At 37.8% G+C, this 13900-nt stretch overlaps 1 protein-coding gene across 1 annotated transcript; it reads left to right on the top strand.

The window, feature by feature from the left end:
* The first annotated feature begins 9481 nt into the window (after positions 1-9481).
* Positions 9482-13027, top strand: LOC120723988. Its single transcript, XM_040015872.1, has 7 exons — positions 9482-9736; positions 9963-10238; positions 10949-11236; positions 11308-11474; positions 11560-11652; positions 11734-11778; positions 11888-13027. Exons 1-7 carry the CDS (start codon positions 9697-9699, stop codon positions 12050-12052), a joined length of 1074 nt encoding a protein of 357 aa, XP_039871806.1. The 5' UTR covers positions 9482-9696; the 3' UTR covers positions 12053-13027.
* Positions 13028-13900: the final 873 nt, after the last annotated feature.

Below are 13900 nucleotides of genomic sequence, written 5' to 3'. Positions count from 1 at the left end.
TCTATAATAACTACATAAATTGCAAAAAAGTACAATACACTACAAAAAATTGAAAATCTTTTTTTTTTTTTTTTTTTTACATATATTTCTAGTTAGAGAAATTTAAGAAGTTTGTAAATACAAAAAAGTTGCACAAAATAGTTTCTAACAACAGGAAATTTATTTTGAGTGTCTTCATAGTTTTATTTTTGAGATACACCAATTTTTTATATACTGCTGGAAAAATGAAAATAAATATCATAATGCAAATTTGCAAAAATACAGCATGTACATCAAAATAAACTATTTTTAGCAGTGCAATTTGAGTTCTAAGCATCCCAGAAACTATTCAGAAAAGTATGAAGTCAAACATGACTTTTAAAAACACCAGTACGGGCTTATAAGGCTCTGGAGGTAAAAAAAAAACAAAAAAACAAACAAAAAAACTCAGACCGGTTTTAAAGGGTTAAAGCAGCAGCATACAGGTGTATGTCTGTTTGTGTGTGTGTGTGTGTGTGTGTGTGTGGTGCCACTGGATGGTGTCGCTATAGCAACCAGGCTCACACCTGCCTGCTTAATGAGCTCTGTCTGTCACTGCCAAGATTAATCTTAAAACTTATGTTTCAACTGCTGCTGTGTGCACAGTGTTTGCTCTACAGCCACCATTTTACCCTCAAAACGTAGCCATCGTTGTTGTCTTTCCAACAGCATGGCTTCCAAAGCTCAGAGATGCAAACTTTTTGAACTGTGTGGATCCAAGTGGAGGGATAATCCTCGAACTGACCCATAGAAATACATTATATTTTCAGTCAGGAGTTTGTTTCAACAGCAGGAATGACCCCACTTTTTAAATTGCCTATGGACTATGACTCTTACACCTGAGGGGGAAATGGACTGACTGAAGGCAGGGTGTTCATAAAAGATAACTGGTTCTTTGGGGAAATTAAGACAGTAAGAAATAGCATAAACAAATTATCCTGTAAAAATGAGTTCAGAGCCCTAGAAACAACCTGTCACAGGAAAAAGTGACCCAGGGTAAGCAAAAGAGCATTTGTCCCCATAGGGGGAGAGTTCTAACTATTATAAACTCCCTAGACTCTTTTCAACACCCCAGCTTACTCTGTGAACTCAGAAATTACAGTAATTGGCATTGGTGTATTATTTGTTGTCATAGGAATTGTACTGGTGTAAAATTTAAAAAGTGCCATAAAATGTCCTCAGACTGCTGCCTCACCTGCACTTGTGTCTCATTACAGTGTAAGTATTCTCTAAAGTTTGCATTAATATCAACTGTTTATTTGAAAATCCTTATTCCAAGTTGCAAATTGCTTGGAAGTAGTGCAAAGAAAAGACTTGGTCTAAATAGAGTCCGTGTGTGAGTGGCCTTGAGTGGTGGAGGTTACTCAGATTGGTGAGATGGGTGGTCAGGGGTGGGTTGTGTAGGGATAGTGTTTGTTAACAGTCTGAATGGCCCAGGGGAGGAAGCTGTTTGTGAACTCTTTCTCATTTCTCCTGAGGTAAGACAAATATGTCCCACTCACAGATAATGTTGCCAGTTTTACCTATCATAATGGACAATTTACTGTGTGTTTCACACCTCCATCCTATAACTTCAGCTCCATATGTCACTTATTTGGGGTATTTATTATTACAATTTGAAGAATGCTGTGAACGTTTCAGAGATTATTTATACAGTAAAAATGCAAACATAAATGCAAAACAAATAGTATTCTGACCCTCTGTTTTTGTATGTAAGCCCAAAGTCATGTAACAGTCTTGTTTTATTGAATCGAATTGAATTGTTTGTTTGCATTACATAAAGATGTCTGACTATACAATTAGTAACAATAAGAATAAATCATCAATGATTTGAAAGCTTAATTGGAGGAGGAGAAAAGAATGAAAATAATGGTCCAAGTTAATTGTTTTCACATACTCAGAACGAGTCCTTGTGGTTACTAAGCTGATTCTCAGACGTAAAGTCAAGGGAATATCCTTTTAATTAACAATTACTAGGGTTCAGAAAATAATTTCCTCAAATATAAGTACTCAATTTAGGTCACATTTTATTGAACAATCAGAGTGATGAAAACCTGTTCAGTGAATAAATCGAACAACATAGATCACATTATATTTGGCACTCTACCATCCGAACATTTGCTCATTATGCTGCAGCTGAAGCTGAATGGGAATTTTCTGCAGAGCATGAACTACACATAAAGGTGTTATAGTCAATCAGAGGGTGCATAAAAGTTAATTAAAGTTTTGCAGGAGAAGGATATATAAGGGGTAACTGTGGCTGGTTATTGTCCTGAAAAAAGCCCCAACCTGTTGTTATTATGTATGTTCTTGAGGCCTTTTGATCAGTTCCTATCAGGTTTTACAGTTTGGATCCTATAAACACTCAAATAGAGGAGGAATTTATAACATTAGGAAAAGATTTTGTGACATTTTGATATGCTAAATGCTCTAAAAGGTATGTTCATTAAAAAAAAAAAAAGCTATGCTAGTTTTCCAAAACGTTGATTCTTTTCATCTGGACCTAGCGTTTTCAGGGGGAGAAACATTTCATCACTTGGATTTCCTTACCTGGATGATTGAACATGCATTAAAACAAACAAACAGACAGACAGACAGACAGACAGATTTAATTCCTCCCTTGCAATAATCTGACAAATATGGGTTTGGGTTAAAATAGGATAACAGTGGAGGAGTACAGCTCAAACATTTTGGAAGAGGCAAGTGGGAAGGTTAAGATGTTTTGGGCATGTGCCTAAATGGGAAAGTGGATATATTGGACACATTAGACAGGGGGTGTTGAATATGGAGCTGCCAGGCAGGGGGACAAAAGTAAGACCTCAGAGGATCATGGATCATGGATCTAGTGCAGCAGGACATGCAGAGGGTTGGTGTGACAGAGGATACTAGAAATAGGGTGAGATGGAGGCAGATCATTTTTTGCTGATGTGATAACCCTCTAAAGAGCAGCCGAAAGAAGAAGATTCAAGTATATAACATATAACATATATATATAGATTCCCCGACCCCCTTCTTCCTAATGAGCAAGGAAATGACATCGGAGTTTCCACCCGTGATTGCTGGGAAGCGTCCCACCTCGCATCCCCGGGGGTTGTTTATATTCCACCCAGGAGCTACAGGGGCAGGGGCAGATTGGTGGAGACGCGCACACAGCGTTAAAGTCAGATACGTTGCTGCTATTATTTTGCTGTAAGTACATAAACTTTGCTATGTAGTTTTTTAAGTATTGTTTTTGTGTGCAAAAAGTTACACATCGTTTGTGTCAGTCCAAGTTTACATCATTAAAATACCCTCAGAACAAAACCGCGGTCAAGCGAGCCCTCACATGCGAAGTCGCAGTAAAGCTAGCCGCACCGGCAGCCGCACCTACAAGATTGTTGCACTTTTCTTATTTATACATATATATACCTGACCTTATCCCCAACTAAACAAAATTTCAGTATTGCAGCACTGTATTTTTGATATTGACTATTTTTTTAAATGTTATTACAAGGAAACTTTAAGACGCAAATATTTTACTGGATTCTTACTCTGGGTCACTCCTACTCTTCCGCCACACAGCTCTCCAAAATCATTAGTGAGTTATTCTTATACATTAACACTACTTCCACCTGTCTCTTCTTCTCTTGCATACTGGCTATTAAAGGCTCATCAGCTTCTATACAAACTGAGGAGGTGTGCTATGGCAGCAGGTGGCAGTTTCCATCTAATTACCCTTATCTTACAGTGGACCGATATACTTCAATCAAAGTAAAGGGATCTGTGAAAGTTGTAATTAAAGATGGGAAGGTGAGCAGCTTCAGGTTCTATGTGACTATTATAGATCTGGAATATGATACATTTAAGGCTTCTGTTTAAAAGTAGCAAACTATTTTGAGGACAATAAATAGAACCTGTTTTAACCCGAGGTAATGTGTAAATATATATGTACTGTCTATCTTTCAGGCAACAGATGCAGGATTCAGAGTCTCTCCTGGCTCAATTTATCGTACAGACGTGACAGAAAGAGATAAAGGAATTTATTTGGCGTCATCTGGTGGCCATCAGCGTCACAATGTTGTTGAACTGAAAGTCTTGGGTGAGAATTTGGGCTGTATATTTATCACGATATAGATTTGAAAATTTGCGATAACAATATAACTGACGATATAATTGACACTAGACAAAATACTTTACAACTCCACAATTTTATTAGTGCAAAAAAACCCCCATCAATGTATTTTCACTTAAACAAGCAGCTGTTTTATACATTAAAGTTGTATAAAAACGTAACAGTGCAAATGCAAATTCCTTGCTGACAATTTAACCAAAAGGCATTTCCAGTGGAAATTGGCCGACATATCCTCAGCATAACCATGTATAATATCCACAAAACTTAAAAAGAGCTTATACACACGGTAATATTATGTTGAAGCACCGTACGTATCACTCCGCGAGGCTCCTGCCTATGATAGCCGTAATGCTCCCACAATCCATCAAGCGGTGCCGGTTAGTAGCTTAGCAAAGTCGTACTAAAACATTTGACAGATTTTCGAGCGCCGTGTACAACATAAAATCGTTTCCAGGTCAGTAAACACAACCAGAATTCATACATGAGGCACACGGGATTATAAGGGGCACTGTCGATTTTCAGAAAAATCAAAGGTTTGATTTTAAGTGTGCCGTATTTACCAAAAATACACGGTAATAACGACGGTCCGCTGGCATGCTCTACCAAAAATAGTGCTTTGTTGTGTATCTGACGGACGAAAGCTAACCTAGCTCCACACCACTGTCGTTGCAGCATTTTTACAAACCAATTCTGGTTCATCTGTTTCATTCAACGATCCGCTTTCGCCCTTGTCATTCTCCGTCGCCGCCGTGCCTTTTTCGCCATGTGCGTATGAAAACAAAGGCACTGCGCATGCGCGTTTTACCCATATTCTATCGCGATATTTCATTTTCTTGTCGTTGCCCAACATTATACCAGTATTACCGTGAACGGTATGATATGGCCCAGCCCTAATCAGGATCAACCTACAGGTCAACGTTATTCAGGTGAACCACCTCCTCCATATTGGTCCTGTCAGCCCATGAATTTTCATGTTTCTGAACAACCTACGGATACCTCGTCTGAGCCATCGGTGGGTGTAAAGCTTGATTTATACTTTTATACTGTTTTGGAAACAAGTAATCTTTGTGTTTTGGCCTGCTGATCGCATGTGTTTGCTATGATGTGTTTATGTAAGTCTTATTTTATAGAATCTTAAAGAATCATTAATATCTCAATGTATCTGAGGCTAACTGCCTCAGATACATTGAGATATTAATGATTCTTTTTTGCTATATTTGTTTGATCATTATTTTTGTTCCTGAATATGAAGTTTCTTCTTTCAGTCAGTCTTTTTTAGCAATAAAGCTTCTTATTATGGTCTGTACTATTGTACCCAGCCTGTGCTCGAGGAATTCTAATGGAACGAAGAAATTTTAAGAAATAAACAAATATTTTGAAAACAAAACAAAAGAAACTATTACTTTTCCACAGCACACACACGCCATTTGTCTCATCTGAACTGCCTGCCGAATTCATATAATAGCGTGTTTTTTCCACACAATCATGATTGTTAATTTTACAATTATTTTCAGAGTTAGGTTACTTTAAAAAGAAACAAATAGAAGGTATGGTAAAAAACACAGCATAAATCACAAAATCTATTACGAAGCTATATTGTCTTTTTACTTGAAAGCATTAAACTGTAGCCCCAAAATTTTCAGTGCAAATTCCCTTAAAACCAAAGTAGGACAAAATGTTATCACTATAAAAATCCTTCTTGCTATGTGGACTGATGTATATATATTTTTTCTATCATGAAGTAAGTATGCATGTGAACCCATTTCAGCCCGAGGTACAAAAACAAAAACCAACAGAATTCCCCCATGCACTCCCAGAAACCAGAGAAAGGCTGACTCATTTTGCTCATTGATCTAATGTACCTTTCTTTTCTTTTTCTTTTTTTTTCTCTGCTATCTCCAGGTTGTCAAAGGAGCTTGCAAGCTCCTTTGACTACGATGACCTGGATGACTGAGAACCTTCACAGACATATCTCCAGGTTGCACTTCCAGGAAGGTGGGATTCCACTCCACATCCCTCAGTCAGCTCAGACTCCCTCCTCTCAACCCTGGAACCACACTTTGATCTGGAAGGAGTAACAGTTCCCTCTGCACCTCCTCTTAGTTCAGAGTTTTAGAGCTTAAGTTCAGATGTTGTTTTTTGCACTCAAACTGAGAGATATTTTAACTATTATAAATTATTCTCTGTTATCTGTTGTTTTTCCCCCCTATTTTAAACATGCAGCAGTCTACCCCCTTAAAAAACTGAAAAACAAAAACAACATATATTAATAATTCATCTTGACCTCACCTCAACCCTCAGATCATGTTGTATGTGTTAAACAGGTAATCTTCTGTACGGATTGACAAAGTTTTATCTTCTTATGCTCCTCTCTCTTCTGGAGTCCCACAGGGTTCCACTTTGGGTCCCCTTTGATTTGCATCTGCTGTAAGCTACATGCTAACTCTTGGGCACATCTTGGCCTAATGTGTCTGAGATCGTCACTTCTCTGCAGACAATACGCAACAACTCAATATACGAGACATCATAACAGGATATAATGTCCAATCTGGAAGGAAGGATGTCTAATTTTATTTCTGAAATGGAATAATGGAATTTATTGTATTTACATCCTCTCCACCCAGCACAACCTTTTTGTGTTGGAATCCAATTTCTCTTTTGATTTGCACGTGTCTAAAGTTATGCAGTTGTTTTTTTTATTCATCTTAGACAGATATCTGTCTAAGATGAATAAGCTGCTCATTCCAACTCAGAAAAGGTTATTCGTGTTTGTATTTCATGAAGATTTGGCTGCTGTCATGCTGTTAACTCTTACAGCATTCATCATAACATCCTCAGACTTCAAAATGCTGCTGCAGGCTTTTAATATATAGAAAAAGAAGCAGTAATGTTACACCAGTCCTCACATGCTTTCACTGGGTACCTTTTAGTTGTAGAACTAATATAAAGAGTTTATTGGTGGTTTTTAAGGCCTTAGGAAGCTCCTGTCTATATCTGCTGCTGACACCACGTGACCCTGGCTGTTGCCTGAGATCTTCCACCATGGCCTTGGTTAGTGTTGACTTGCCTGTCCACTAAATGCGATTAAGCCTTTCCAACTTAGGACCCACTGAAGATTTTTTTGAAGAATAGCTTTTGTGTTTTTTTATTAAAAAAAGATGCACATCTAAATGCAATGCAAGTATTACTCTCACTGTATATTTTTGTATGTAAGTTGGAACTTTTATAACCTTTTTGTGAAAACTGAAAAAGTTTTGAGACACTTGTTTTGTGTCAAATTGTGATATTTTTCTATGGTCTAAATCTGTTATTTAAAAATGCACATCTAAATGCAATGCAAGTATTATCCTCACTGTATTTTTATAGATTATGTAAGCTGGAACTTTTATAACCTTTTTGTGTTACTGTGACAGAAATACTTTGATCATAAAATATATGTCAAAATCTGGTCTTTCTTTATGGTCACTTTTACTGGTTAGTCTTTCAGTTTTATAAAATCTGTTCTTTTATGAGTAAAGAGGCCCATAAAATATGGAAGGTGCATAACTGACCCCATATATATCTTTGCTATTTAGCATTAACTCTGTTACAGCCAAAGCTGAATTGGGATATTATGTAAATCTACACATAAAGCTTCCATAAGTCACTCAAAGGGTACATGGATCTTAAGTGTATTAAAAGGAAATTTCACTCAAAACCAAAATGAGTCTTGTAGTGGCAGAAAAGCTTGGAGATTACCAAAGTAATTAGCTTCTGTTTCAACTTCATTTTCGTAGAAGTGTTTCAAGATTAATCTAGAAATGTTGACTTAATTCTTAAAATTAAAGATGACAATAAAAGATATCCAAGATGAAAGTCAAGATACTATTTCGACTTTAATCTCAAAATTTCCAATTAATTCTCCAAAATAGTATTTCAATGAGAAATTTAACATACAAATTTGAGAATAAACTTGAAATACTATTTTGAGATTAAATTCAACTTAAATTCAAATTTAACTTTTTTCTCAAAATAACATTTTAAAATTTGTCTTGAAATTTTGATTTCATTCTAAAAATAATAATAAAATAAACTCCCCTCTCGACTTCCAGGCCATACTTGGCACAGATGTTCCTGTATACTATGCTGGCCACTTGGATATGGCGTCCCCTGTATGCCCTGCCTGTCAGCATCTTGCATCCTGCTGTTATGTGCTGGATTAGCTCAGGGGCATCTTTACACAGCCTGCACCTGGGGCCTTGCCTGGTGTGATAGACCCCAGCCTCTATGGATTTTGTGCTCAGAGCTTGTTCCTGTGCTTCCAATATCCTTTGTGCTGACTTTAAGTCCAGCTTTATCCAGCCACTGGTAGGATTTCTGGATGTCAGTCACCTCCTCTATCTGCCGGTGGTACATGCTGTGCAGGGGCCTATCCTCCCATGATGGTTCCTCCTCTTCCTCCTTCCTTGTTTTTACTGTTTAGCAGGCACCTCGGGACTTGCCTGACTCTCTGCATTTGAAGCTTTCCATAGTCTTATTACGTCCCATATTGATTACTGTAATTCCCTCCTATTTGGTCTTCCTAAAAGGTCCCTTCATAAACTCCAACTTCTTCAAAATTCTGCAGCTCGGGTCATAACTTGCACTCTGTCAAGAGCTCATATTACCCCAGTTCTTCAGCAGCTTCACTGGCTGCCCATAGATGCCAGGATAAATTTTAAAATCTTACTTCTTACATACAAGTGTATCCATAAATCTGCTCCTTCATATTTGTGTGACCTGCTCCATATCACCACTGTTTCCCGCCTTCTCAGATCATCATCTGCTCTTCATCTTACTGTTCCGTCCTCACACCTTATTACTATGGGGAACAGAGCTTTCAGTCGCTTTGCTTCCCGGCTCTGGAACTCTCTTCCTCCTGCACTAAGAAATATTGACTGCCTTTCCATTTTAAGGCACAGCTCAAAACACATCTGTTTAAACTGGCTTATTTGCTTTAATGCTGATTTTATCTGTTGTCAAGCTCTGTTTTGTAATTTTAACTTATTTTTATGTATTTTATGACTACTGTTCCTTTTATTAATTTTGTTTTTTGTAAGGTGACCTTGGGTTTTTGAAAGGCGCCCTCAAATAAAATGCATTATTATTATTATTATTAAATTTATTAATAATAATAACAACAACAACAACAACAATTAACCTTTAATAAAAAATATTATTAATGTTCGTGGACCTAACAGCCCCTCGCCAATCCTTTATCGAAGTGAGGGGATGAGGCCGAGTCACACAGAACCCTCTTGTTCGATATTTTAACAATAATTTCCGTAAAACCCTTAAACGCATCACGAGTGCGCTGAAGGAAACGCCCTTTGGGTGGGCTTACAAAATGTTTCTCCGTTTTGCGACTTTAAAAACGTACCGGCGCGTATTAACTTTGTAACCTTCTTCTACTACCCATGTATTTATGTAGGGTAGGTGTAATTTGAAGTCTATATACTAAAAGAGGTACAAATGAACCCCAAACGCAGGGTGCTTTGTGCCTAACTGTTTATTCTAGACTCGGAATCTCTGAATCCCTGCACATCATCATGATCTTGTTGCTGCTTCTAGTTGCCAGTCTTGGTGTTGGTAAGTAAGGAAGCTCATTTCCACGTTAGTAAAGCAGCTTTAATAATGCTGAAGTCTGGGACTCAGCATCAGTGCTCAGGATCACCCTTTATTATTGTATTTAAGTGCAATTGTCTTAACTCCGATAACACGGTATAATTATGAACATGTCAATGTAAATATGCCAGAATTAGCAAAAATAATTTGCAATAATAACATACATTAATAATTTTTCTCTCCTCTCCAGGCCTTGAAAATGTTGAAAATTATGAAGTGGAGTATGGAAACAGATTCAGGATGAGGGTGTCAAGAAGGGTTCACTTTATCGAGTTCATCCCCAAGAACAAATCAGAAGGGACGATCTTGTGGGAACGTGACGAAGATCAGCCCAAAGAGGGCAGTAGATGGAAGATGACTGAGACCTTATATACCATCAGTTCTTTAGCCCAAAAAGACAGTGGCCGCTACATATTCAAAGACAACTATGGGGAATTGATGCATGCGAAGATCATTGACGTAAAAGGTGTGGATCTTTTTAGTCCGTGATTTATCTAATGTTTTTTTCTTTTTCTACAGGTGTGCTAAACTTTTACCACAAGCCTATAGTTAGATTGACCTACAAATCAATGAGAGCGTAACACTAACAGCACATTTAAAGTCTCTAAAGCCAAACTGCGGTATATAACAAATATGCATTTAGTTAAGTCATATAGCTCTATACTCTGTAAACTGGATTTTATAAAGTCCACCAGAGCAATGCAAATCTAAAGCTCAATAAAGGACATATGGGTTGGTTCGTTTTAACCCTTTTTAAAAGGACAGGTTCTGGTTTTATGGAGATTCTCACAGCTCATCTTCAGAAGCATCATACACGACAGTAACTTAATTTTCCTTAAATCGGACACAAAACCCCCCAAAAAACTTACACCACGAACCAAGACAAAGTTGAACACATCATATACTTAAAAACCCCGTCCACTGCAGGGGAAATCACCATGTGCAACTGAGGGGGAAACGCTGATAAAAGTCCTATAGACACCCTACAATGAGTTGAAATATTAACTTGTTATTTATTTCTCCATATGTAATTTTTGTCATTTGTATTGTGTCACTTTGTATGTCCCTCACGATTTCCCGTCGTCAACCCCTCCCCTAGAGCTGCCCCTGCTTCCTACAGATTCCTCATGCATTAGTGCATTAACTTAAAAATCACTTTAATATTTTCTTTATCAGAGGTCACAAAGAGCTATACCCTGGAGACTAATCAAGTCCTGAACGTCACTTTTGATCTGGAACCGCACTCCTGCAACATTTACTTCTTCCCTGGCGAAAACAGTAAGACTGCGATAGTCCTTAAGGGCAGGCTGCAGCATGATTTGAAACAAGTGGATTGCGTGGGGTTTGAGCTTTTAAAGCCATGTGGGATTGTACACAAGGCCATCCAAAAGACATGCAGTGGACGGTTTGAAGTCAGAGATGATAATGATGACAAAGCCTTGGTAGTGTTCCTGGAAATGGAAGGTAAATAAACTAAGATCATTTTCATTATACAGTATAGTTTGCTTTGGGCTGATTAACAGACTTTGTTTCAGAGCCACAGTTCAGTCAGGCTTACCTCGGTATTGGTGGTGGTGCGTTGTTCTTCACACTGTGCTGGTGTTGCTGCAAGTACTGCTGTTGTGGTGAGAGCTCCTCAGCAAAGGAGAACTCAGAAGCAGCTGCAGAGAATGATAGCGAGCCTGCTGTGTATTACCATGAGGTGAACATGATCTGCTATTTTTTTGCTTTTTGTGTATTTATTTTTTTTAGTTGTGTTTATATTGTCTGTTTAAATCGAACTGCAGTTTGAGCCTGTGGGTCCAGGATCAAACCAGCGCTGTGAACTCTCTAATCCACCCAACACTGATGAGGCTCCTGATGCTCCAGTTGACCTGCTGGTTAGTGTATGAACTCAACTCCTGAGCCATTTTTATTCTCCTCTCTTTCCTGCTATTAATGTGTGTTGTTGAACTCTGCAGATACACAGTTCTGCTGCTATGGATGCTCCACCTGCTTGTTGTGAGGTGAGACCTAAGTGCATGTTCAATGCAGTTTTGAAACTTCTTTAAACTTAGAAACGAGACTTGGTTTAAAGGCTAAATGTGCAGTGACACGTCTGTCTTTTTCTTCCAGGTTACACCGCCGGCGAAGCAGGAAGAGGCTCCAACCATCACTCCCACCTCCGACCCTGAGCCACGGTTTGAATTGAAGGGGCCAATTTTCAATTCTGGTCCGCCACTCAGCTCAGCCTCAACGTACTGTGATGTTTATACCTCAGAAAAATTCAACTTCTTCTAAAAGTCTTGATTTTGAACTGTGTTCTTTAGTACGGTGACGAAGGGATAATTTGACATTTCAGGGAATAGGCTTGCCTGACATCTTTGAGCCAAGAAAAAAATGTTTTGTAACCACTGGTACATTTACAAATTTATGTTTCTACAGATAGTTTTTTATGGATAAAAAAAACCTTAGAACCAAAAACATTTTGAAGCTTGTGTCTTCACTGCTGCCTGCTGTAGTTCCATATTTATCAAGGAGAAAGAAAATATGTATTTTCGGATCTTCCTCTGTCTTTTTGTTTTTTATGTTGTGATTTTTAAGGGATACGGCACATTAATTAACACTACTGTAAATACAGTTTTCTGTTCTCTATAGTTCTGTCAGGAATACGTTATGCATTACAGACCACTGTGAATGTGATATTTTCAGGGAAGATATATGTAGTAGACATGCTGCAAAAACTGAGGTTTTACAGTTAAATGTGGAATCTGAGTCATATTAACTTAAATAAGGGAACTGTTTTTAGCTCCTGAGAAACATGCATTCACAGTTTGTATGAAATGTGAGACTGCTAATGAAGACGCTTATTTTAGACTTTTTTTGTTATTGTTGCTTGTATGAAGAGTTCATATCTTAGTATTTAATCATATCTTGTACACAAAAAGCAAACTTAGAAATGCAAGGGCCATCAATATGGAAATATTTCTATGCTTTACCAAAGACCTACCCTCCTGAAATGTGGTTTATGTTTTGTTTTTATATATTTGATGTATTTGTGTCCATATGTGGGAACTTTTGATCTGTTACATTTAGTTACAAGTGCAATACCCCTTCATCCTGTGAAAGTACTGTCGATTGTGTGTATTGTGTGTATGTTATTTAAGCACTTTCTGAGAAGACTATATGCTGTAAAACCTTTTAAAAAAACCCTTATTGACATATCAGCATGTATTTAGACATCTGTTACATTAAAGCTAGCATTATCCTACCTCTGCAACTTGTTTGGTATTTGCATTTGTTCCCCTGCACAGTTTACCTTCACTAATACTTAAAGCACCTCCAACAGTGTCACCAGAGAGCCAAAAGCTCATCCAAGCACATAAATTCCTTTCTGCCATAGCAGCTGATTCACAGAAGACAGGAAGCAGAGCAGGACTCAAACTACAACTGAGGCTTTTCTGTCTTGAGAAGAAAAACAACAGAACCTCAGACCTGTCTGACACGCACAACAAGTAGTCCTGTGTAGAGACATTTAAAAAGGTTTATCAGCTCATACGTTAAGAACTGGAGTATGCGTTCAAACGAACTTTGTAATAGCAGAAGAAACACACAAAATAAAACTCTAAGCACTAAAACCTCATGTGACTCATTTAATTTCTTAAAGTTACTTAAAATTAATATGTTTTTGTTTAGCCTTTACCCACAATAATTGGCAATCTCTGTGTAGATTATATCAGAGACGTGGGAATCCTATAAAGGCTATAGCATGTATGCTATTGTGTAACAAAAATGTGAAAATATCCACTTCCATTCTTTCACAGCTTGAGTTAGGGTTTGTTTTGCTTTTTAAGTTTTTGGGGAAGTGTAACTAGAAGATTTTCTTTTAAGTGACTAAGAAAAGTTTGGAAGGAGTTGCAAAATCTGCATTTATCTGTGTTTTGGACACCTGGTGAACATATGCCCAATATTTAACGCTCTCTAAATTCTGTTAAGGGAAACAGCTGGCTCTTTAGGTGCTCTAAAGTGTTCATAAGCTAGCTGCTGAATCGGTTTGCCATTTCTGTATAATTAAGTGAAGTTGTGGCCTGGGAAATCCAAATGCATAAAAAGGGTTGCAGAGCTGTGAGAGGAAGAGCTGGTGTCTAA

Source organism: Simochromis diagramma, unplaced genomic scaffold, assembly GCF_900408965.1.
Source record: "Simochromis diagramma unplaced genomic scaffold, fSimDia1.1 OVJJ01000685.1, whole genome shotgun sequence".
Lineage (NCBI taxonomy): Eukaryota > Metazoa > Chordata > Actinopteri > Cichliformes > Cichlidae > Simochromis > Simochromis diagramma.
Note: the sequence above shows the minus strand (reverse complement) of the source record. Positions and strands in the feature narration are given on the sequence as shown.